Genomic DNA, 25,937 nt, shown 5'->3' with positions numbered 1-25,937 from the left:
AGATATGTTACAATAAGGTCACTGCACAGTTACTAAAAACCCTCTAAACTATTCCCTAAATGGATATGGTGGGTTCTGATGTTATAAAACTAAATCAGTATTACTATTTTTTTTTTATACTTAAGTTCCTGTTAATACCACTTCTACATATTATATTTTCCATTCAGCCTTGTTAGGAATGCATTTCAGCAGGAGCTGTTAAGAAATACTGATTTGGCTTTTTTAGTTTTTTCTTGGAGGTTGATGGATGTATGTGTGGGGCTGAAATTTTGCAGATGTCTACTGAAGTTGTGCTTCTGTTAACTATGAGGAGGTTCATGATATCAGTAGCCGGGATGGGACGTGCCAGGAAAACCCACTGCAGCTCTTTTTCTTTTCTAAATGAAACCCACCTAACCATGTGTTTTGGCTCCGACTTTGCCCACACAGCTCTTTTCCGCCAGCGCATACCGCCATGCCACACGGTCATGAAACCAAAGGCCCGAGTGTCTAAACTGTTCGGGCTGTGCACTTCCTACGCGTCCTATATATGGGAATTCTTACAGGGCACGTTTGCTTATATTCCTGGGAACTCCCAACCAGAAAAGATTCCTAGAAGAAGAAGAAGAAGAAGAAGAAGAAGAAGAAGAAGAAGAAGAAGAAGAAGAAGAAGAAGAAGAGAGGTGCTTCATCTCTGAAAATCCCAGGCCAACTGTACGATCTTCTAAAGGTTAAAGGTTGCTATGCAGCCGATAAGGCATTGAAGAGCACTTGGAATACACTTTAGATTGTTTTTGCATGTTTTATCTCCTTAATCTAAAAAGCAGAGAGAGAGAGAGAGAGAGAGAGAGAGAGAGAGAGAGAGAGAGAGAGAGAGAGAGAGAGAGAGAGAGAGAGAGCTTTAATTCGGGCTGTTTATTTAGTCTTACATGGAAGGAATGCTGGCTGAAACACTGTATTTACAAGACTTCTGCTGCACATCTCCTGTTTGTGGGTCCGTGTGCGTTTTCATCTGTGACTGTGTGTGAATGTGTGTGTAATACAAGCTATAATTTTCTACAGCCTTGTTTACGTTATCAAAGCAGAACGCAGCGCAGAGGCCATATTAAATTCTAGCCGTGTGCTGGCGGGACACACACACACACACACACACACACACACACACACACACACACACACACACACACAATGGGATATTCCACAATCACACGGCTTGTCGGGCTGCAGCGTTCGTAGAGCAGAGGTGTCTGACCCCGTGTGTCGCTCTCCGTGTCTCTGTATCCCCCTCGCACACAAATACTTGTGCCGTAACACCTGTGTGAGATTTTCAGGGGGCTCGCACACCGTCCTGCGCGCCGGACTGCAACAAGTCCCAAGCAGTTTTATAGTTGCGCTGAGGAGTTGTCTCAGAGCAGGTCTGGTGTATCGGTTACCTCCTCACACACATACCAGTTTTAAAAAAGCTTTGTGCGCCATAAAACTCTGATCCACTCCATTAGTGGGCGTGAAGTTTCTCTTGGACGCTGCCTGTGCATGTGTGCATGTCCGTGAGTGTTTATGCCGTAGCCTTTAACAATGAGCGCCTGTTAATAACCGGGGGTCTATAAAATCAGGATTTCACTCTGCCCGGACATGGCACACATCGGCCTTGAATGGTTTTTATGAGCTTTGGCTGTGTTGCAAAACATGTAGCTCATTTTTAGGATTGTTGGAGTCATCCCTAGTAGGTTGCCTGAAAGATTTAAGATCAGCCTTGCCCTATTTTTTCTCCTGTTTGACAGTTGGTTTCATAGCACTGAGCGTAGCATTAATACGACTGCAGGCCTGGAGGGCACGGACGGGCCCGGCAGATTTAGCTGTGGACAGTTCAAATGGGCTGTGAGGCTCAGACAGAGGAACGTGACATTTGTTGACATTTGTGTTCAAGACATAAATTAGCCTCTAAATGGTTTTATCCCCCTGCAGATTCATCTCACACAGCTCAGCAGTAACAGTGTCACATCTTTATTTTATTTTATTTCATTTTATTTCATGTAATTTGATGTGCCAGTGGTACATTATGTTACCCAATCCATCACAATGTGAATCTTCTTGGCAGTGATCGGTTGCCTTGATCTATTTTACTATGTTTTAACTGTATTCAAATGTATTCATTTATTACGATTAACATTCCTTTCAGCACATTTCAAATCCATGTTGATTGAAATTGTTCTCTTACACTTATAGAAAATAAAAAAATTAAAATAAATCATACATATATTGAAGTATATCCTAATACATTTTTTTTGCAGTATTGTGTATAATGAAATGTTTATTAAATAAATGGTGTGTAATTCACCAACTAGTGTTTAATTTGCAGTAAATATGCAGGAGCTGATCCAGGGGCGGGGCTGGGGGGCACTGACCCCAGCTGAAATCTGATTGGCCCCTAAAGGGCCTAATAGTTTTTTGTTTTTTTTCATAAACTAATCACTCACTAGCAATACTAACTAAATATTAGAGTTTACACAATGTGCTTGAACAAGGAACAATTTTCAAAATATATTCAATGATGCTATAGAGTCAACAGTAAACAAGGAATGACTAAAATGTTACTGAATCACGGATTTTGCTTTACGGCCCCTGATTTAAAAAAAATCCAAGTCCCTCCACTTTAAATATGCAAAATTATTTTGACTATTAGCTTCTCTAGTTTAATTTCTGTTTAATCTATCAAATGTACTTCTCAAGCAGATGCTACTTTACAACAATATATATTCAAAATCCCAACAACATGACCTGATTGGTTCCTCCTATTTTTCCAACTGAAAACTCGTCGGGCTACTTTCTGTCTGCTCTCCTCTGCATCGACCTACTGCCCTCTCGTCTGTTCTGCTGCTTTTTCCTCCTTCCACATCTGGAAGCAATGTGCCAAATGCAGACCTGGTGTGTAAATCCTGCTGTTGCTTTATCAGTGGAGATCAGTAGGAGAGAAGTCATAAAATATAAAGGGCATAACTCATCAGATTGGGAGAGAGAGCTGCCAAACGGGCTGGTGGTGTTGATGTGTGTAAGTGTGTGCGTAAGTGTGTGTGTGGGTGTGGTATATTCAATGATTGTCCCAAAATTAAATATTTTTATTCTAGACAGCTTTTTTCAAAAATATATAATCCCTCTCTTTGTCCGTCTTCGTCTTTGTCCTTCTTGTCTTACAGGAGGAGCATGAGACCAGCTACACCATCCTCCGTGCACGCGGCTGTAATGTGTCTTTAAACGGGCTGAAGCCCAGCACCGCCTACCTGCTGCAGATCCGAGCTCGCACCGCCGCAGGATACGGAGCCAGCAGCCCCAGCTTCCAGTTCGAGACCAGCCCTGACTGTAAGCTCAGAACACATATATACCGCGGCATATTGAAAATATGTTGGGTTTGCCGATTAGATGTGAGGCCAATGCTTGTCCTTTTATATAAAATATCTAATAAAGAATAGTGAGATGCTGTTGCCATTATGAAACCACGTGGAGGTTTTGCCCTGCAGTGCTTCAGGGAAGAGTCTTTGTGTCCAGTGGTCTAATAACTGTTTCGAAAGATTTTGCTCTCCGTGTAGCAAAAACATCAGTGTGATCATTTTTCCATGAAACTGGCCAAATTGAAATATGTTTGCATTTACTGGCACAAAATATCAGACGTTGTGGCAACATAGTCTAACTTTTACAGCAGTATTGGATCCATAGTGTTTAAACTTCTGAGTTTAATAAACTTCTCATGTGGTCTTTATTGATTGAAGAGTTAGTGTGTCTAAATAAGTATGTCCAGATCAACTTTAATGTGCTCTTATACTGAAACTAAAAATAATGTTGCATGAAATGAATATTTGATGTTGATGTTTTACCACATATGGTGAAGGTAGATTGTAAGGCAGCTAATATTTGTTAATGGATTAATGGATGTATTTGCTTTTTTTGCTCTCTGTCTTTCCAGCAGCCTTCTCTATCTCCAGTGAGAGCAGTCAGGTGGTTCTGATCGCCATTTCCTCCGCCGTGGCCATCATCCTGCTCACCGTGCTGCTCTACGTCCTCATCGGCAGGTCGGTCCACCACCCACTTGACTCCGGTCCAAATGTCGTCTCTTCCAATCACAGCAATCGTTCTGCTCTCATCAGTGTTGCATTAAAAGTGATTGTTTATTTTGCAAAATTACAATTTACCTGTTAACACCACATAGAACTGGAGAAGTGTAATTTATCCAGCATGTCTTATGCAGTTCTTGTAAAAACACATTGTAAGAGATGTATTAGGGAGTGTGTTCAGAGGAGAAAACGAAGAATTGTGTGTGTGTGTGTGTGTGTGTGTGTGTGTGTGTGTGTGTGTGTGTGTGCTTCTGCTTGTGCCTTGCCGTTGTGTGTGGCTGAAGTTGGCAGTCAGTACTGTTCAGAGAGAGTATAAATCCATGGCTCATTATAAGACTTACTGATCCTCTCTTGGCTTATAAGAGCTGGGATTACACACACACACACACACACACACACACACACACACACACACACACACACACACACACACACACACACACACACACACACACACGCAGAGTTCTCGCTCGCCTCCAGGCAGGGCCACATCTTATTGGGATATATGGCACTATTTCTGACCTCTCTCTGTTTGGATTGGCAGGTTTTGTTGCCACAGCAAATCCAAACATCCTGATGAGAAAAGACTGCACTTTGGCAACGGTCACCGTAAGTATTAGTTCTCCCCAGGCCTGCTTCAATCCATCCCCTCTGCACTCCACTGTTCACTGGGTAAGAGAGCGGAGGTACAGTTTTTGAGTGACGTTCAGGGGAGATGTCTCTCTCCGAGCATTTCTCACACCACTACACCAGCCGGTGGTTGTTTTAGAGCTGATCCTTCCACGCTTGAAGTGGTTTCCCCCTCTTCTTCGGTTGGTTTGGTCATATGAGAGGACTGCAATCGGACCGAGACCATATTGAGAAGGAGGTTTCTCGGTCCATTTGCAAACCAATCCGGGAGGCTTCATTCGGAAAGGCAACAAGTTCAGACGGTTCCCGTAGCCAGCTGCAGCGAGTGCTGAGAATTAAGGTTTACATGACCCCTAATTATGGGGTTTACCCATAAAGGGAGAAAAGTCAACTCAGCTGATGCACATCTGACCAGTGATGAAAAAGCATCACTCATATATGATGATGTAAAGTTAGTTTTTAATGTAAAATTTGACCATTGTGTAAAAGAGCCAAGGAAACAGCTTGATAGTCTGATGTGGGCCAACACAGGTTTTAAAAATGTTCCTCACACTTTTGTACTTGTTCTGCTTTATTCATATGTGAAGTGTTATTTACTATCTCCCACCTTTAACCTTGACCCAGCCCCACAACTCCCCAGGCACCGCACAGCATCTGTCCACTCCTTCATGAATAGTTAGGATGGGTCAGAGGCAGAGCATAAAAAAACCCACAGGGGGATCATAAAGCACAACTTTATTACTTAAAGAATAGATTCACATTTTTCAAGTCTGTCTACAAACAATACTCACATGGCCACGTTTAGTTTTTTGGTCTGATTGTTCCATCTGTAAAGCAGCCAAAGCCCTAGTCCTCTTTGTGAGCATGAATTTAGCTAATATAATATAATATTAGACATGTCACATGGGTCTTTTTTTCTTAGTTACTGTTTGTGTTTGTATCATAGATCGGCTGCGTAGAAACGTGTGTGGATTTTTAAAACTGAGATTTACTTAAAGACGTAAAAACTGTTTTACTTGAAAGCTGCTGTTTATCTAACACGTGATTTACTGCATCAACTGCTTCCTGTTAAAATCCCATCATGATCCATTCTAGACCAAAACTCAAACATTCAGACTGAGGGAGGATTTTCAAAGTTTCATGCAAGTGGACACTTGTTACCAATATGTTTTGACTCCTAATATTAACTGCATGGCTGCTTAGGGTGATGTCCTCACAACGTTTAAAGTCATTAACTCATTCAGAGGACATATGGATGGACAGACAGACATGTAGAGACAGTGTTTTTAAATGCTCATTAACCTTCTGTTCTTCTTCTGCTGCTGCAGTGCGTCTGCCGGGTATCAGGACCTACGTGGACCCCCACACATACGAGGACCCGAGCCAGGCCGTGCACGAGTTCGCCAAAGAGCTGGACGCCTCCTGTATCGCCATAGATAAAGTTGTGGGAGCAGGTGAGGCCTCACTACATACTCACCAACATGCCAAATAGAGTTTATTTAATTATAACATTGTTTTTCTTAACATAGTTAAAATTGATCATCTCAGTGAATAAAATGGGGAAATACATTATTATACATCAGCTCAGGTAAAAAGTAGATCACCAGTTTTCTTGATTCATCATACAAAGGTTTATCAGTTCAGGAAACAGTAGCCAGAATTTTCTTTAAAAACTGGATTAAAAGAAAATACATTGCTTCTTCTTTTTCCCTCTCTTACATCAGAACCCTTTTTACTTTCTCACTCTTTCATGCTCTATTTCAATGGCAAAGACACACCAAGTGCATGAACACTCAGAAAAAAATTGTGCTTGTAGTATTCCTATATATACTGTGTATATAAACATATATACTGTGTATATATATATATTTTTTTTTTCATGGCAGCAGGATAGTTTAACTGTAAGACTTACACCACACAGCTGGGAATGAGAAAGGTTTTTATGCCCCAGCTTGAGCTCTCTTCTTTCCAGTCCTATACAGAGGAGAGGGAGAGATGGTGATTTGTGAACCTCAATTTCCCCCTCTCCTTCTTCCTCCCTTCATTTTCCTGCCTCTCTCTCATCTCTTTTTTTGCCTGATGCTCTAATCCTAAACTAAATCTAATTATCAGAACAGTAAAGCAAACCTCTCCTCTCCCCTCCGCTCCTCTCCTCCCTGATAAGTTGAGCGGGAGTGCAGGGTAATGCATTGTGATTCATGTCGAGCGCTGAGGCAGAATAGATGAGACCAAAGCACACAGCGCATAACAGCAGGCCAGTCTCCAGAGTCCCTGCAGCTCTCCACACTGTAAAGCTGTCAGGACGGCTGAGAGTCTAATACCTGAGTCCACACCGGACTCTGCTACACTCCTCTATGCATATTTCATCCTACATATCAGAGACCAATCTATGCTTATCTCTATAGCGTCGGATTGACACATGGGTATTGGCTTTTTTTAATTAGAAATCCGATACGGAAAGTTCAATATGGTTCACTTCTCGTGTGAAATATTTGTGTTTTGCTTTAGATTCTGTTAATCCCGCACTGCTTTTCTGTGGGAATGTTCTATAATTAACATGCATGTCATTTAATCGTTATATATTTTGTGTAATGTTGCAGGTTAGAAAAGTATTCACAGTACAGATTTTACAATATGGACTTTCAAGGTTTCAATAATTTCAAATGAATATCTAATGTAATTAAAATATAATTAGTGATCATTTTAAATTAGTTGAAAAGTATTTGTTCTTTCAAAAACGAATTAAGCCTGAGCCTTTACACACACAAGTCCACAGTGAAGAATGTGACGATGCAATTTCAATGCACACACTCCAAAGCTTTCTTTGCAATTTCACTTAAAACTTTACTAAAATATTGAAAGAAAACTTTCTATCTCACAAAGTTAAAGAAAGTGAAAAGGAAAATCCTGCACCAAAATATATTGAGCTGTTCCCTGACGCATACCTCATCCTTCCATGAAGTTTGGAGGTAAGCTGTGCAGTAGGTTTTGTGTAATGCTGCTAACTAACAAACGCAGGAGGAAACACAACCTCTTTGGTGGAAGTAATACGTTTACTTTCATCTGTTCCGTAACGTAACTGTGAAATCAGAGGAACTATAAAGATGAGAATTACCTTAGTTTCACTCACAAACTCAAGATGTTAGATTCCAGCAAAGTGCGTGTGTGGTTCAAATAACAAAATAATGAAATCTTAGACAGCAGCAGATATTGAGGAATCTTATCTTATCCAAATGAACAGAAAACCCTGGGAACATTGTGATGCGGTCACAGGGAGCAATGAAAAAACAAAGACATTTTTAAGTGAACAATAAAGCTAAAGCCATGATGGAAAGTTTCTCCATCATCTTCAATGCAAGTACAGGCCTTCTGCCTGTACATGTGATTTTAACAAAGCTATACATGCACACGAACAATATACAACTCACCTTCTTTTTTTCTCCATCCCTGCCTCGGCCTCCATCTGTCTTCATTAAACATGCTAACCAGACTTTGATCTGCTTGCCAATCGGTGATTTGTGTTAAAAGACAGAACACATGCGCCACGCTCTTACACGGGTCAGACTTTCAGATCAAAGTGGGATATCTACCTCCACCAGAAAGCAGGAAAGGAGAGAGTGTCCCTAATCAAGCCTCGTTAGGCCGGGATCTTCTTTCTCGGGGTGACCACGTATATGAAAAAAGAAAAGGTGCGTCGGTCTGGCCTTATCCGTCCGTCCAGCGCTGAGGGTCAGGAGAACAGAGCGGAGCAGGAAGGGACAGGCGTGCTTTCGGTGTTTGGACAGGCTGTAATTATTCTGGATAAGTTCTTCCAGACGCCGTTCCTTCAAGTCCAAGATTTGACCCGTGCTCTCTGATCCAGAGCTGCTATGGGAAATGATTGTACGTGACGGAGAGAGATCTGCACATGTCTCAGCGCTGACATCACCACGCATGAGCGCACTCAATGTGCATTTACACTATGGAGTAACACACACAAACGCATACACGCACTAAAATGCAAACACACTCCGCTCATCTCCTGCAGTCCGGCCAAATCCCTGTCACCAGCTGCAGAATGGCTGGCTGGCTTTGAAGTGGCCGGTCTGCCAACAGCGCTTACAGGGCACACACACACACACAAGTAGGAGTTGAAATAAACACACACATGCTCACACACTGGTAACAAATCCAGATTGATCAGAGTGGATGTTAAGTCACACTGCTTTTTTTAAATTGGACATAGAAGGAAAGTTAAAAGGTCACTGTGTACCGTCAGAACACTTGGACTGGGTGGAATCGGGTGGAATCTTGTCGTTATATCTAACCAGTCCACACTGTTTGACTCATGATCTGTAGGTGAGTTCGGCGAGGTGTGCAGTGGTCGCCTGAAGATGCCCAGTAAGAAGGAGATCTGTGTGGCCATCAAGACTCTCAAAGGAGGATACACGGACAAGCAGAGACGGGACTTCCTCGCCGAGGCATCGATCATGGGGCAGTTTGACCACCCCAACATCATCAGGCTGGAGGGGGTGGTGACTCGCAGTAAGTGCACGCATGACTCACGACACACGACGACTAGGGGGGAGCTACTTTGTAAGTCGCTTACATTTTTAAAATACTTCAGATTAATTTGCATCACAAGTTTTAACTCAAGCCTAGGAATAGAATAGAATAGAGTAGAGAAAAGAATAGAGATATCATTTGTATTCACATTCCATCACAGTTTCAACATCTCCAGAGAGACTTTTTTCTACCGATTCCGGATTTACAATTGTCTTTGACAAATGGCTCCGAAGCGGCTGACACTTCTGTGAATGAGCGCAGGAGTTTTATTGAGTTGCCATGGTGTAAATCTCCGCAGATCAATGTGCTTTGATCAAAGCCTGTGTCCAAAGCGGGCATAAATCCATAAATCCATATCTGCGACTGGCTCCCCTCTGGGCCTCTTTATAAGACTATCATTAGCACACAGAAGGCCTCTTTAAAAAGAAGTGACTGCAGAAAAAGGGAAATAATGAGTCTGAACTTTGTCGCTGAGGAACGGGCCAGGCCTCTATCTCTCCCCGCGGCACCGGGTTTGTTAAGTAGCTCTGCCATGTTTTTCTAAAGAGTAGAATAAAATACCTGGAGAACTTCCTCTCACTTTATTGTCTTTGATTTTTCCTCCTATATTGTCTCCTTTTTCATCTGATTCTTCTTTTTTTCTCCTCTCGTGTGTTTTTCTCAGTACCTTAATTGCTTCCTGGCTCTGAAATTTGCATTCAGTGACTTATTGCCATGACTTCTTTGAATCAGAAAACAGTATTACTAACATAGGATCTCAAAGAGTGCGGTGAAAACAGACAGACGCATATTTCAACCATATATATTTTTTAAAAACTAAGGATTTCTCTCTGTTTCACTTGCTAAAAGCCGAGTGTGGCAAAGCAGACTGATACTTAGGATTCATCATAGTGAGTCATCACTGACAGACCTGAAAGTTATCGCTGATTCTCAAGGGGCAAAGTTAATCAACGAATTATGGAATTCTTTTGGCAAGATTTCTTTTTTTCTTGAGGGTATTAGATACTTTTTCTTTAATGAATGGTGAAATTGAATACAGTGAAATAGGCAGCCAGTACTCATCAGCTGAGTCATCTCTAGCCGACATTTTGCATTTTGCTTTGTAATGAAAGCCCATTCAGTCTGAGCCTTGAACACAGAACATCCAGAATGTGAAGGGGTTGTATGTCTGTAAGCCCTCATCCTAGAAACTAATGTCTAATTGAGCTAATACCACTCTTCCATGTCCAGCCTGTGAGAAACGCTGCAATAACACGACTGTGGCTTTATTTGCTGCTTTTAGACTAATGGGAGAAGCTCGGTATTCAGTGTTAGTCTACGTGTGTGTGTGTGTGTGTGTGTGTGTGTGTGTGTGTGTGTGTGTGTGTGTGTGTGTGTGTGTGTGTGTGTGTGTGTGTGTGTGTGTGTGTGTGTGTGTGTGTGTGTGTGTGTGTGTGTGTGTGTGTTACATTTAGAGGGATACATGTGCGTGAGTTGGAGCAGTATGAGTGCAGGGCACAGTTTTAGGGGTCTATTTGATTCGCTCACACACACACACACACACACACACACACACACACGCACACTGTGGTGCGGTGATTTATTAAGCTGCTCCTGTTAATTCTTAATAATCCTGAGACTTTCACACCCCATTTACCTTGCTGCTGCTTTTGGCTGATCCACTGGCTGCATATTTGTAGTTACACACACACACACAAACGCACACACACATGCACACTCTTTCTCTCACAGCCATGCATACACACATGAATTGTTGCATTCACAGAACAAATGGGGCTTGGGGCCCTGTATCTTTTCTGCCAATGTTGGGAACAGAGAAGGGAAGAGGACAGAAGGGAGGGCCGAGTGTGTGTGTGTGTGTGTTCCCGTCTTCAACTATAAAAGCCGTCCGCTGGTAAATGGAGCAATCCATTAGAGCCAAACTGTATCTATTACTGTGGTAAAATACTACAGTTGGGAGAGTGACATCTTTTTTACAGCAGTAATATATATATAACATTAACTTTCAGCTATTTGCTGGCATTAATAGGACTTTTTGTCAAACTCAGATTGATTCATAGGGACTTTTTCCACTGTAAGTCTAGTCAGTCACTAGATCTGCATTGACTGCATTACAGATACTGAGTCTAACTTCCATCATTGTTAATAGATTTTATTTTCCAGAGAGAGTAATTGATTTATTTCTCTTAACAATCGATTCCATCACGCTTTCCACTCAGCCCATGTTACTCCTCAAAAAAGTCTGTTTCACCAGATGTGTGAAAAAGGGGGTGATGGGGAAAGAAAGGTAGGGATGATAGAGAAAGGATCGGCTGAGAAGGAAAGAAGGGAGGAGGAGGAGGGCACATTAATCAGAATCAAATGGAGATGCAGCATATGGTGGTACAGTAACAGTGCAGCAGGGAGAACAAAGCCAGCTGGGACACAAACAGGTTCTGACACCGATGCTTTTCCTTTAACAATGGCTGATTTAAAGGTTTCTTGAAGAGAGTTTTCTTCTCTTTCTTTCCCTCGGTAGTAAACCGTGAGTCCGCCGTCGTCTGATCAGGTACAGATGATAGCAGGTGGCGTGGATTTACAGCCGGGTCTTCCACACAAATAAAGATGTCACACTTTGACAGCTGACCTGCCGAGGCCCTAAAACTATGACTAGGATCATTTCATTTTGCTGTGTGTGTGTGTGTGTGTGTGTGTGTGTGTGTGTGTGTGTGTGTGTGTGTGTTTGTGTGTGTGTGTGTGTGTGTGATGGACAGCTAAGAGTTCAACCTGGCCCCTATCAGAGCCCGTGTACATGCACAGTACTGTATATCTGCTTTAAGTCAAGTTACAGCCCTCCCTAGTTACTCCCCGTTTCGGTGGATAAATCTCAGTGTGGTATGATATTTGAGCACGAGAGTCTTTGGTTTGGTCGTTAGTTCGGCAGTGAATTAAACAGAAGTCGTTGCCCTCATTCTGTGAAGAGTACCGCTGATCTGATGTGACCATAAATGGAAATCTTCTCGGTTACAGGTAAACCCGTGATGATCGTCACAGAATACATGGAGAACGGATCCCTGGACAGCTTCTTGAGGGTATGTAATGACACGGACAAACACTCTACACTTGAGGAAGAAGTGTGTTTTCATGCATCGTAGAGACATGCACCCAGACGCAGCTGGATGGGGAACACACACTTGGCGGCCGGCTGAGGATTAGGGCCCTCACACCAGGGAGCCGCCTAAATGCAGGGGGAAAAAATGTCATGAACCTGTCCAATGCACAATCTAAAGGCAGTGGTCACACATACGCAAATGCAGGCGAATATCGCGGATCAAGGTTCACCAAAGTTGAACTCCACAGGAAGCCAAGCCGCGGATTTTCTTCGCCACAGGGGGCAAATACTTAATATGCCCCCCTCCCTCCCTCGCACACAGATTGGAAGGGAACAGGAGTTGTGCCACTGGTACATTCATGTACCCGATTGTCGCGTTGAAACGTCACCAGAGAGCAGGGCAGTAAATCTTTGCTCTTTGGTTTTATATATGACTGATCTGTCTATGAATGGAACCATGAAAAATACAGTCCAAAAAATACATTGTGTAAGAGTCTGACCAGGGTAAGAAATGAAATAGCTGTAAGTTTAAATGCTGTGTCTGAACATCATCAGATAAATCTTTCTGGGTTCTATTAACTAACAGATGTGACCCGGTCAGTGAAATAAAAAAATCATGCTTAGTGAAAGTTTAGTTTATTGTTTTAGTTTAGAGGGGCCATGCACAACACAACAGTTGAGCCAGAGTTAGATATACAGGCTACACTGACCAAGAAGGTTATGTTTTCACCCCTGTTTGTTTGTTTGTTTGTTTGTAACAAGATTATGCAAAGTTTACAGGATTTATTATCATGAAACGTGGTGGAAGGATGCAAACCCATTATATTTTGATGGGGCATCTGCCTGAGGGGGAAAGTTCAGGATTTTCTTTCTACTTTCTTTAACATTGTTAGAGGCAATTTTATACATTTTCACTAATTTCTCAGAGAATGACTCTTGTATCTTGATTTTAAAAAATGTTTAGGGGACTGATAGTTATGATCCAAAGATAAATGTGAGATGTGTGATCTAGTGAATTTAAATGTGGTTTCATAAGGGGAAAGTTGTGCATTGTCGGAGGTATAGTTTGCAACTGCAGCAGACAAAACAGTACAACATAACATTTAACAGCGAACCACTGACCAAATTACAAAGAGAACTCATGTATAATATACATGACATACTCTCCATGTTAGAAAATGCTTCCATAGGACAAGACTGATTTGGCTTGAAATGTGTTAAGTGGGGTTTTAAAATACTGAAGCATGTGCATTGTCTCATACAGACCAAAAGCAGTTTCATGACTTTAATCCTGAAACCCCCGACTGTTTCATACTGAAAAACATTCTCATGAAACTTTAAACTTTGTTTTAGTAAATAATATTCTTGAGATTGGCTGATTGTGACTGTTTCAGCTCCACTCTCCGTTCAGGGCTTATCATTTGCTCAGGTTTTATGATCTTTCTCCCTGCTTCTCTCTCGGCCATGAGTGAAATTTGATTCTTGCCATGCCTCTGTCTCTTAAACAGGAATAGACCTGGTTCATTGAAATTAACTAAAAAGACAAGAGGCAAGTCAAAGCACTGGCATGAAAGCTCCTGTACCGAGGCCCGTTTTAGCCCTTTTCTTTCCACATGTGCATTCACAGCATCCAAGAATCAACGGAGGAGTAGCCGTTGATTCTTGACATGCTCCCAGAGGCCTGCACTTTATCACTGAAAATGTGTGCAAACACACTCACGCAAATTCATAGCATATGCCCCGCGGCTTATGTCCATGTTCCGAATCTGCAGAGCTTTGTAGTGACTAAGCCAGGTGGTCTGGCCACTAATTGCCCTGGACGGAATGGGATGGGAGGTGGACCCGGCTGGTTTTCAAGGGAAAACACACTCAACTCACGCTCATCTCACAAATGACGTGGCACGTGGACGGCAGTAAATGCAAATGTGAATAGCCTTCCAGACAAAACACTCATCCACATGCTATTTGTCTGGTGTGAACCTAGAGCGGAAACTGGCATCGACATCCAGACATCAGCAGTGCATCATAGAACATACAGGCTTCCTCGTAAACACTTGGCAGTATAATCCAGTGTAAACACTCCTGCTCGCCAACGCACACGGGGAGAAAAGTGTTTTAGGTTTATATCTGGTCCAATTTTGTTAATGAATGTTGAATTTTACCACTTTGAACAACCTAGAAACGGATTTCTCACAAATTTGATTTAGTGTCGTATAGAAAGATGAAACATCGCTTTATACCTTTGAAATTTAACTGTTTGCAGTCGTGAAAAACTATATTTAAACTCTGGGTTTCTTAAACCTTATATCATAGAGATGAGAATTCAGGGATACTTTTGCTGAATTCAACGACATGTCACATAAATCCTGAGCAATAAAACAACATCTCTAACTATCACAATATGCTGTACTCCTCATCAATAGCTGTTAAACAAAAGTCTAATATATTTCAATACATTTTTTTACATTTTGCAAGGACAGTGAGGAGGTTTAAGTGATTGACCTCAGACAGTTGTAAAATGTTTATTATTCTCTGTCCATAAAGAAGAGTATGAAAACCACAACCTTCACTCAGGAGCAAAAAATCTGTCTTTAATGTGATAATTATCAATATCGAGTGATATGAAGATTTTATCTTGATATAAATTTTGACCATATGGCTAGGCCCTTATACAATAAATATGAAATAACAGAGTGTCATATGAGTAGTGGATGGCAGAAACTGTGGCGATAAAAAAAAAGATTTGTATTGGTCTGATCCTAATTTCCATTCATTACTGTGTCCCTGGCTTTGGGATTTCACAGTCGAGCTGCAGATGAGGTACAGAATGTCAAAGGTTGTTTCTAAAGGTTAATGAAAATGCTCCGGATGGTAATGAAATGCTTCACGTTATGCAAATACTCAGTAAGGTCAGACTCCCGTTGTGTTCTTTACCATGTACACAATAAAAGTCTGGCATTAACAGTGCATTCCTTTCTTCCTCCCTTCCTCTCATTCCTGTAGAAACACGATGCCCAGTTTACAGGGATCCAGTTGGTCGGCATGCTGCGTGGCATCGCCTCGGGTATGAAGTACCTGTCGGACATGGGCTACGTTCACCGAGACCTGGCAGCGCGAAACATCCTGGTCAACAGCAACCTGGTGTGTAAGGTGTCCGACTTCGGCCTGTCCCGGGTGCTGGAGGACGACCCGGAGGCTGCGTACACCACCAGGGTGAGCTGGAGCATCAACACAAAGGAAGACATAAATAACAGCATGTTGGGCACTGTACTGGGAAACAGGTTTTTCAGGAATAAGTTACTTAAAATGTGATTATTATATAAAGGGGTACAGGATTCTTTTGTCCCCGTTTTCAAAACAGACTAAATTGTTTTCTCACAATCAAGCTTAACACAATCAATAAATACAACGAAGAAGAAGTGCGCTGGAAGTAACTGGAAAGGGATATTTTGCAATGGTTTATGGGATGTGTAGTTCTTTCACTCCAAACGTTTTAAGGTCACGATTTACCTCGTAGCTGGTCGGCCTGGTTCCAGGCTTTAAACTCTTTTTATAGGGATTTTCTGAAATGTGAATGGAGAAAATTAATGGGAAATCTACTTCAGGAACCAGAGTCGCTCTGAACGGGGGCGGTCACTGTTATGCTCTATTGTATACCGGATTAATCCAAGCACACTCACCGGGTCCCTTCTGCCATGGGAAAGAGAAATAAAAGTTTATTGCGATAAAACCAACATAAATCCACAAAGTTCGCCCTCTCTGGACCACTGCACAGAAATGACAACATGCACCAACAGGGAGGCCGTGGAGAGCAGCACTCCAAGCACCATGTGCCACGAAGGAATGCATCGCGTTGATAAGACGTTTTGTGTTTGTGCGGTCAAATGCTTTCTTGACCTGTCCGCCCACTCAACATTAGCAGCAGTGCTTCTATTCCAAACTGTATATTATTGCTCTGCAGAAACAGCAAGAAAAAAAACATCTTAACACAAACACCCCAACGACGATCAGCTAGTAATGTGGGATAATTCGCTTTTTTGAAAAACGGATAATATCTTGGAAAGGCGCAGCAATAAGGTATTGTAATGGAAATATGTAAAAAACCTATTGTTTTTAAATTTGTTTTACTTCTTGATGCTCATGTCACAAAATGAAACACAGCTTGTTTGTGTGTGTGTGTGTGTGTGTGTGTGTGTGGTCATTTCCATCCCTGGACCCTGTGGTCTAGCCCATGCGTGCAGCCCCTTTAAACAGTATAATGCTGGGAATTGCTTGTCAAATAAACAGTCAGTGCACCATTTGCCTCTCTCCCAGAAATAAATGATCTAGAATCATAAGACAGAATAATAAACTCTGACATGTTACAGTTACATGTTACAGTCCACACATGCTGACAGATTCACATCCAGCCCTCAGTGAAATACCTTTCATTATTTCTTACCTTTTTTTGAGGCAGACATTATAGTTCAAGTTCATTTGTGTGCAGTTATGTCCAATGTAAGGTGTGTTCATTCATGTACAATTTTAAAATCCCATATATATATTCAAATTTCACTGCATATCCTCATAATAACGTGAGTTTGAGATTGCCATGCTCAGTCCAAACCACAGAGCCCATATGGGTTAACAGATGTGCATGTGACAGAAACATGTGTCTTTATATTCCATTTCACTGGAATGCAGCTATATCCAATATGAGGAACATATTGTCTTAACTTGCAATACATATGTAATATTCAAATCAACCCATGAATACCACATTTTAACATATCTCTGTGCTGATCGTCTTTTTCAAGATATTCCTCTGTGATCAGTAGGTCTGGTCGTCTTTCATGGATTTCATGTATTAATGTAAACCTGAAAAACCCACTAATATACATGATAATATCAGGTAGCAAGACTGAGCTGCTCAGGTTTATTGATTTATTCCATATCTGATAAACTGAAGAACTGTATGACTGATTATTGTTTTCCTTCTCTCCCTCTGTCAGGGAGGTAAGATCCCTATTCGGTGGACGGCACCAGAGGCCATCGCCTACAGGAAGTTTACATCGGCCAGTGATGCTTGGAGTTATGGCATCGTTCTCTGGGAAGTGATGTCATACGGGGAGCGACCGTACTGGGAGATGTCCAATCAGGATGTAAGTACTTCTGAGTTATAACGTTTACATTAGATGTTTAGTTCATGTACAGAGTTGTGTAAATGGACTTAAAGCTGCAGTTGTGCTTGACGATTTGGTCATTCCGCACAGCAACAGTGACGTCAACACAATCTCTTCCCTTTACTCACACACACGAGTGACTTAGTGCAGGCCTCTAAATGGTAGTTACTGCTGCTGAGAAAATGTAAGGCTGTCATTGCAAGATGAGACATCACTAGGAAAAAGGAAAAGAAGAAGAACTGCAAACAGAACAGTTTTGGCACCAGCCTGTTTCCTGCAGGAGCGCTGCTTTGGCATTTATTTTCCCTTGTGCAGGTTTATCCTTGGTTTCCTGCAGAATGCCTCGTCTTTACCAACAGTCTCTGCATCTCTGTCTAGGAGTTACTTGTAAATCATTATGCTCCCTCAATACAGATATCTGTGTCTTGCCCCCCAGCTCAATCCATGTTGCCTTTGATGCACCTCACACGCTAAGTTATAGAACTGTTTCAAGGTTTGGGAGTAGCTGAAATGATGCTGCACAATGGGGCACAAAAGAGGAAATGATGTGATATCTGGCAAGTAAGCACAAATTAGGCTGAAGAGAGAAGAAAGGAATGCAGTCTCACAGACCAAGTAGGGTGCTAGACACTCAGAAGAGCTGTACCAGTAAGGCTGAGGTGTTTGGATGGGCGGTTGAGGAGGATGAAGTGTAAACTATGTCTGTGTGTCTACACAACACTCCTAGCACCACTAAGAGCAAAATGATACGTAGAACATTTGCAGTAAATGTTTCTTTATATGTAAAAACCTGATTATAAAAGTAGTGATTACTATAAAAGAGCCATAGATACCATTTTTGATCTTAATTAATCTCATCCATCATTTCTCCCATCTTGTGTTTTCCTTGATACATCAAGGTAATAAAAGCTGTGGATGAGGGTTACCGCCTCCCCCCGCCCATGGACTGTCCCGCCACTCTCTACCAGCTGATGTTGGACTGCTGGCAGAAGGAGAGGAACAACCGGCCGAAGTTTGAACAGATAGTCAGCATCCTGGATAAACTCATCCGCAACCCTGGTAGCCTCAAAATCACGGCCAACACCACGTCCAGGTAAACCTTGAATACTTTGAGTGACATTTATGTCTTGTGCCTTCCGGTGATCGCACAAACGATACAACCACCAATACTGTTATTCTGGCTTTCCTTTTCTGCTCGGGTTCCATCACCTGGATCCAGGAATTTAAACACTAGAGATGGTTTGCATTATACATTTCACACACTGTGCTATGGGTTACTGCAGGTCATGGCACTTCCTGCTCTGTCCTCATAATGCATGGGGATACTAATGACTGTTGCAGTTTTAATTTTCAGGAATGGAGCTCAATTCCCCATTATTAGTGTAATAGCCAATAAGAAGACAAAGGCTTACGGAGAGAGGATATTAGATTTACGTGTCTTTCTCGCTTGGTGAACTCCTGTTTGCTTTGGGAACGAGGCGGTGCAGGAACTCGACATTAAACATTGCCTCCTCGCTTCCTCTCGTTGCAAGGTGAAAATTAGCTCCACTCATCACCGCCCCTCCTCCCCATTACCTTAAACCATTCCCATGAATATTTCTTCAGCAGTCCAATGACATATTCCTCCCTACTTTTCCCCTCCTTTATTACCCCCACTCGCTGCCTTGGCACTTCTGTCCTTTGTTGGGACAACTATTCTCTCCCAGGGGGCCGCGGGGAACCAGGGCAGCCCATGTACAGTTGTCACTTTTGAGCAGGGCGGGGGACAAGCGTTGGGTCTGAGCAGACGACCGTGGTATTATGGAGACGTCAAAGCTCATAACATTGACTAATGATTTCTTAAGAAAGTGAAAATAGGTCCCTTGGAGTTTGCATGTAATTTTCCTGATTGCCTTTTAACACTGAGCGAGCACAGGCTGGTCGACAGAGGCGGCTCTCGTGATTTATGAGAACGGTGTGTGTGTGTATGTGTGTATCTGCGTGTGTGTGTGTGTGTGGCAGCGGCAGTTGCACAGCGGGAGCAGCTGCACTCAGCTCCACACACCTCGTTTGTCTCAGGCTGGCGGGTGGACCAAACCCCCTCCTCTGCAAAAGCCTCTAGACCAAAGCCTGAGACCGGAGGAGAGCATCTGGAGAGTTTAGGGGTGGGACCTGGTCAGAGTTTAGTGTCCCTGTGTGGATGAAGAGGGACTTGAGTCCATGTGCAGAGGTTGGCCTTCAGAGACTAATTATAGGGCCAACGGGAGTCAAGTCAGGGTTAGAGGCCACTGCCAATACCATTGACTTTACAGGCTGTCTAAAACATATGAGATCACAGGTTATCCTGTTTTCAAGGTGAGGATGTGTCTTCCTTCATGTTTAACAACGTATTACTGCAACCACGGTGCTTAAATACAACTATTACACATTATAAATACATGTAAGTTTACATTAATGTGCAGGGGTTCATATTGCACTGCCACACATAGAGTAGGTTTGGTTGTTTTTTACATAATTAGCATTTTATCCAGGCAGGTAAAAGGAATAATCAAAAGCCTGAATGTGTAACAACAAATCTTATAGTATATCTCTTCATTGTAATGTCAAAAGACACACTTTTTTCCAGTAAAGAAGGTCTTCAGTTCATGTTCAGCAGTTAGGGTCGGGTTGGAAATGAGGTTGAGGCTGAAATAAGAGCTAACCAGTTTCCTGGTAAAGGGCTTGAGACAAAGAAATAAGGGATTGGGGCCGTGGGCCATGGCTGCACATGGAACTGGGCTGAGATCTGTGTTGGTGTATATCTTGGCCTGTGGAGTAAGGTTGGAACTTGGAATAGAAAAAATGGGAAAAGGAGGTTTTAATTGGTGAGAGTAAACCAGCTAAGGGTACTAAAGAACACAGATAATCATGCAAAGCTATGAGGATATAAAAAAGGCACGGAACAGGGTGACATGGGGAGGTATAGGAAACCTGGGAATGAGACGCAAGGTTGATGCCAAGTATTGAAGATCAATACCTTTGAGTTTAATTACAGGGTTTCTGCAGAGTCTTAAAAACTCTAAAAATGTCTATTTCCATATGTTTTAAATATGTTTAAGTAACTCTTAATTATGTTAATTTTTAAGAGAAATATTTTGGTGGTATGCATAGTTTTCGATGTCTCTGTATGTTTTTGTTGTTTCTCAATGATCCAGATAGCAGCATGTTGTAATAAAACTCCAGATAAACATGGAACTAATACCTGAGGCTACAAACACCCTGGTGAGAGTTCACAGTACACTTGGCTTAGCTGTGGGAAATGATATAGATATCTATTGTCTCTAACTGTAGATAACTTTGCGTTTCAAGGGTTATTTGCTACTTGGCTACTTCACCGAAGTAATTGTGGGACTCTTAAATTCCTCCATATCATTCATACTTGACATAGGTCTTACATTTCCTTCATTTCGGTCCTAAAGAGAACTTAAAAATGGACTTGTTGAATCCTGCAGAAACCCTGATTCAGCTTAATAGCAATAATCCATGTATAACATTTTCAATTAAAGCTCATTTTACACAAAATTAAAAACTCTCTCTAACAGCATTGAAACTCTAGAGTGAAACTCATGTAAATCAAGCTTCCATATTAAAAAATCATGCATTGTTGAGTGGAATCAAATTCAAAATGTCACACTTGAGTAAATTTAGGTTAATAGCTTGGTTCAGACCACCTGAGTAGTATTGATTAAAACTACATCATATTCATCACATCCAGCAGAGGCAGAAGATACCTAATGGCCTGGTATCAGATTTTCAATTAAAAGGCCCGACGTTGGCTCGGGTGTTTCGGGCTAACCTCTCCCGTGCAGGGGCGCCCTGGGAAATTGTGCTGGTAACACAGTGCGAATTGAATTCCTCCCACACTGTCCTACCAACATGAATCTGCTCGTGCTCGGCTCCTCATCCACCTCTACTCCTCCCTCGAGAGCTTTAAAAACAAGAGACTACACAGGCCTGGTTATTTAGAGGTCAAACAAATGAAAGATTGAGCAAAAGAAGGGAAGGGAAATGAAAACGAGAAGGGGGGTAGACTTTTTTCTTTTTCCGGCGTATTTATACTTCCCCGTGTTCGAGCAGTTGTTTGCTGCGATGCTTTATGGTGTTAGGTCCATGAGGGTTTTGAAACCCCCCCCCCCCGCTACGCCGTCAGACAGATGCTTTCTCTGCTCTTTATTTTCCCCTTCATCACATCCCTCTGTTTCCTCTCCAATCTTCTTGTCTCTTGAGCTGCCGAGAGATGTTGCCGAAAATGTAACAACAAAGGAGACAAAAGAAAATGATAGGGGAGGGGAAACAAGGTCATTTGCAGTTTACCTCTCAGAGGAGACGAGGAGAGGGGTAAAGAAAGCAGAGGATGACGGGGGAGAGATCAGAGACGGGAACAGAAGAGAAGAGGATCAATAATCCAGTGACAACTCTGAAGTTAATATTCAGGACTTTTTGGGGATATCTGAATTTGAGTCCAAACTTATTTTGTGCCAAATGTATATCTGTAAACCCTCAGTTACAATCCTCCCAATCAGTCCTTTTCTTTACATTTACAAACATAACATACAAAATATGATCAACAATAGACGTTTTTTTCCCCTTTCAGTGAGATTTGCTCACTCCCCCTCCCTCTCCACCACCACCATGCAAACCATCCCCACCGTCTAGCCCTCAATTCCCTGCTTTTTCTACAAACCAGTCTCTCCAGGGGGTCCTGGGGGGCCCCAGAATTTTGACAGGCCTCTGATCTGGCAGGAAAAGACTCAATAATTTTAACAACACCCACTCCACCATCTTTTTTTCTCACTCCCCTTTTATCTTTCCCCTTTTCCCTGCCTCTGTTTGAGATGTCATCTCACTTTTTGTTGGCTCAGTGTGGTGGTGTTTCTGACTATTGCTGCTTGATGGGAGCCTGATGATTTTCTATTGTAACATCGGTTTGATAGTTTTTTTTGCTGTTTTTAATCAAAATATATTGTACTGTATTTTATCAGCACACAAAAAGAGAGTAATTGTCGTGCACAAGTCCAACATAGGACATCCGATCTCCAATCTTACTCCACATGTGAAATAAGATGAACAGTTTTAAAATGAGGGTTACAATAAGAAGATGCTTATATGCATTTAGCCTATTTGATTTGAATAAATACAAATGCATACATTTTGTTGAATTCTACTACACTTACACATCCCAAAGAGTACTTCATAAAATAAAATAGAATAAAATAAAAATGCCAAATACCAAATTCCCTGAGGATATCCTAAGCCTGGGTAATACTTTTCAGATTTTCTCACACACACACACACACACACACACACACACACACACACACACACACACACACACACACACACACACACACACACACACACACACACACACACTGGCTCCAGACCTCCCTGCCAATCCAGATCAAACAGGCGTAGGTGGACTTCCTGGTATTCTAATTAATTTATTTACAAGACTATGAATAGTGTTCCCCAAAGGAAAACTACCCTGTTCTCTGCCCTGTCCGGTCCTGCCTTGTTCACAAAGCGCCATTTCCCTTGTGTGCATGTGTGTGATTGCATATGTGAATGTGTGTATGTGTGTCCTAACGCAGGTGCCTTTGTCCAATCTGCAAGATTGGTGCCTTATAAAAAACAAATTGTGCCTTTCCAACCCAGTTTTAAAGGCAACACACAATTTTGGCCATAAACACACAAAGTGTTCGAATCATTATTGTTTGTTTGATGATTGTGTTTTGAGTTTGACCCAATGTGCTTTGACCTAGATTTCTATTCCCTGCCTCCATGTGGGCAGGTTTCACAACAGCACAACCAGTATTATTTGTATAAAACACAGCCTCGGTCCTGAGACAGCTCGGTGCCGTCTCCAGCTTCTCCACCACTCTCCAGCGCTCTAATATCCCTCTCTGCGTGCATGAGTCTTTCTTCCTCTCGCGTCCTTCCCCCAATCCTTGGCAAACATCAGTCAGCGCCAGTCAGAACTGCGCCTGCAGCCTTTCCTTCACCCGCTGCTGTTGACTGAGCACTCTGAAGCCCAACGCAGTGCATTTAATTTGATTTGATCCAATTGAAACCATCAAGTCTAATCAAATCTAATATTGCATTTTGCCGCATGGTACTGTAATGAAATTAGACGGAAAACGATGCAGCTTTTGTTGGTAATGTTCTTCTTGAATATGTTTAAAATATTATTGACGTTTTGTGTGGTGGGTTGATTCCCCCTGTGCTTAAAGCCCAAAGGCATTGTGCAGGTTTACTGTATGCAACAGAAACGTTTGTGTGTGCGTGTGCGTGCGTGCGTGCGTGTGTGTGCGTATGATACATAAACTCTTCATTAAAATACACGTGTATTGTGTGTAAGTAATTATGCAGAAATTATGAAGTCACATCGTATATATAGATTTTTAATTGCAATGCAGAGGTGAAACTTCAACCTGGTAACCACTTCAGTCACACTATGACAAATAGTCTTATCAAAGCACGCCTTGCAGTGAGGCAATCTGTTTACTGACAATGTTCTGTACACCCCCTTGTTCTGCAGTGCTTCTTGTAAATAATCCTGCTGCTGGTGGAGTCGCTAGTCTTTCATAAACCCTGTTTCCATCCTGCTGTCCACCTGGAGGCTGTAGAAGTTTTATTCTCTTTTGTCCTGATGTTGTGTGTGTTTATGGGACCAAATCAGTGCAAGGTCACTAAATATCAACACTTTGCAAACTGTACATACTCTTAATTCAAAGAATCCTCTCCCCAAGTTGTGTTTGCCTGAAATTTTAGCTGCAGCAGCAATAAGATTAGACTCTCAGCTGGTGATCCGCATAGTGCTAATAGCCTTATGTTCCTGAAACTATGCTATGATCTCCATTGTCAGTGTTACAGGTCATTACTCGGAGAAATGTGTCTTTGACAACTCATTTATCTTCGTCCTTCCTTTGTCTCGCCTCAGGCCGGCCAACTTGTTGCTGGACAGGAGTAGTTCAGAGGTTCCCTCGATGGGGACGATGAGCGAATGGATGGACGGAATGAGGACCTTACCCTGCAAGGAGGCCTTCTCTGGGGTCAGCTACAGCTCCTGCGACACCCTGGCCAAGACTTCCACAGAGTAAGGCAACAACACACGCCGACAGACACACACACAGGCTTCTCTGCCCATTCATGTCACCTAGTGTTTACAGGGCCCCAGTACCAGTAGCAAGGCCCCAGAATTTGAAGAGGCTCTTGGTAAAGAACACACGCACACGCACACGCACACGCACACACACATCCTCTTTTTTCCTCCGAAAGTAAAAAGAAAGCTATAGAGCCATTACTAAAAGTGTCCAGATGAGACTCACGGTAACTCATAATGACAGGCCTTTAGCCACGCGCTCAATGTTGTAAGTATGACCACAGAGGTAGAAGGTGAGAGAAGGAAAAGAACGAGAAAGAAAGAGATAAATAGAAAAACAAAAAGCAGAAAGAGTGAGAGGGAAAGAGAGAGAGAGATAGAATTGAGCGTTCCAGGAGGGGACAATAGAGAACCTATTGAGGGTGGGAATGAGAGGTGAGATTTGACAAGATGCAATACTGGAGAGAAAGAAAAGCCTTTGAAAGAAAAAAAATAAGGATGGAGCTGTCAAAAGGTTTCTCAGAAAATTACTTGAAAGCCAAATCTAGAGAAATAAAATTTTGGGAGCTGCAGGACCTAGATTGTGTTTTCCCCATTGACCTGGATCGCACTGACCATATAATAACATCTGGTCAGTCACTTTTCAATCCCCAGGTATGGCCACTTAAAGGTTAGATACAATATCCACCGACCAGTAGATGTCTCACTAGCACCAGCATCTTTGACAAATAAAAAACAATTTTATTTGTATCGCACCAAATCAGAATTTACATTATCACAATGCACTTTACATATTTGTTCCCACAATGATCAAGCACTGGCAGAACCAGACTCAATGTGCCTCAACCTGTTGGGGTACAAATAAGGTGTGGTTTTGGTGTTTTTGGTTTAACAGCACAGTGGTGGCAGAGTGACTGGTGTATTGATACTATTTGTCTACTGATGTGCGGTGCAGAAATTAGGCGATTAGCGTATTCACCCAGGTGTCATGTTCACATCACTGCTCAGGAGCGGGTAAACGGCATTTCCCGTATAGATGTGGGGAGGTCCAAGTGACTCAAAGGGAGTTACTCACATGCACTAACATTGATGTGCACATGCACATGGACGTGCACCTGGACCAGCTACCAGAACAAAGAATGGAGAAGCTCGGATCACAGCTCACAGAGAGGGAGTGTGACTTCATTCCCTGCAGAGAACTTCTGTATCTTTGCGTAGAAAATAATTGCTGGTTGCTATATTAATGTTTAAAATCTTGTATAAAATATGTTTTTGAACGACTTATTTCCACTAGCACATGTTTT

General features: G+C 42.2%; 1 protein-coding gene across 6 annotated transcripts in view; it reads left to right on the top strand.

Annotated features, from left to right (window-relative positions):
• Nucleotides 1-25,937, top strand: part of epha3 (eph receptor A3) — a 100,802-nt gene that overhangs the window by 66,036 nt on the left and 8,829 nt on the right. For 4 of the 6 annotated variants that reach the window (XM_035173693.2, XM_035173688.2, XM_035173692.2 and 1 more), the window contains 10 exons: nucleotides 3,174-3,336; nucleotides 3,938-4,043; nucleotides 4,630-4,694; nucleotides 6,044-6,169; nucleotides 9,054-9,239; nucleotides 12,270-12,331; nucleotides 15,355-15,564; nucleotides 17,343-17,492; nucleotides 18,413-18,606; nucleotides 24,472-24,627. In XM_035173693.2, coding sequence (XP_035029584.1) covers nucleotides 3,174-3,336; nucleotides 3,938-4,043; nucleotides 4,630-4,694; nucleotides 6,044-6,169; nucleotides 9,054-9,239; nucleotides 12,270-12,331; nucleotides 15,355-15,564; nucleotides 17,343-17,492; nucleotides 18,413-18,606; nucleotides 24,472-24,627 — 1,418 coding nt within the window. The remainder of the gene's footprint in view (nucleotides 1-3,173; nucleotides 3,337-3,937; nucleotides 4,044-4,629; nucleotides 4,695-6,043; nucleotides 6,170-9,053; nucleotides 9,240-12,269; nucleotides 12,332-15,354; nucleotides 15,565-17,342; nucleotides 17,493-18,412; nucleotides 18,607-24,471; nucleotides 24,628-25,937) is intronic. The other 2 variants (XM_035173689.2, XM_035173691.2) reach the window with 1 other exon arrangement.

Source organism: Hippoglossus stenolepis, chromosome 13, assembly GCF_022539355.2.
Source record: "Hippoglossus stenolepis isolate QCI-W04-F060 chromosome 13, HSTE1.2, whole genome shotgun sequence".
In the NCBI taxonomy this organism is placed as follows: domain Eukaryota; kingdom Metazoa; phylum Chordata; class Actinopteri; order Pleuronectiformes; family Pleuronectidae; genus Hippoglossus; species Hippoglossus stenolepis.
The sequence above is the reverse complement of the archived record's forward strand: the minus strand, read 5'-3'. Positions and strand labels throughout refer to the sequence as shown.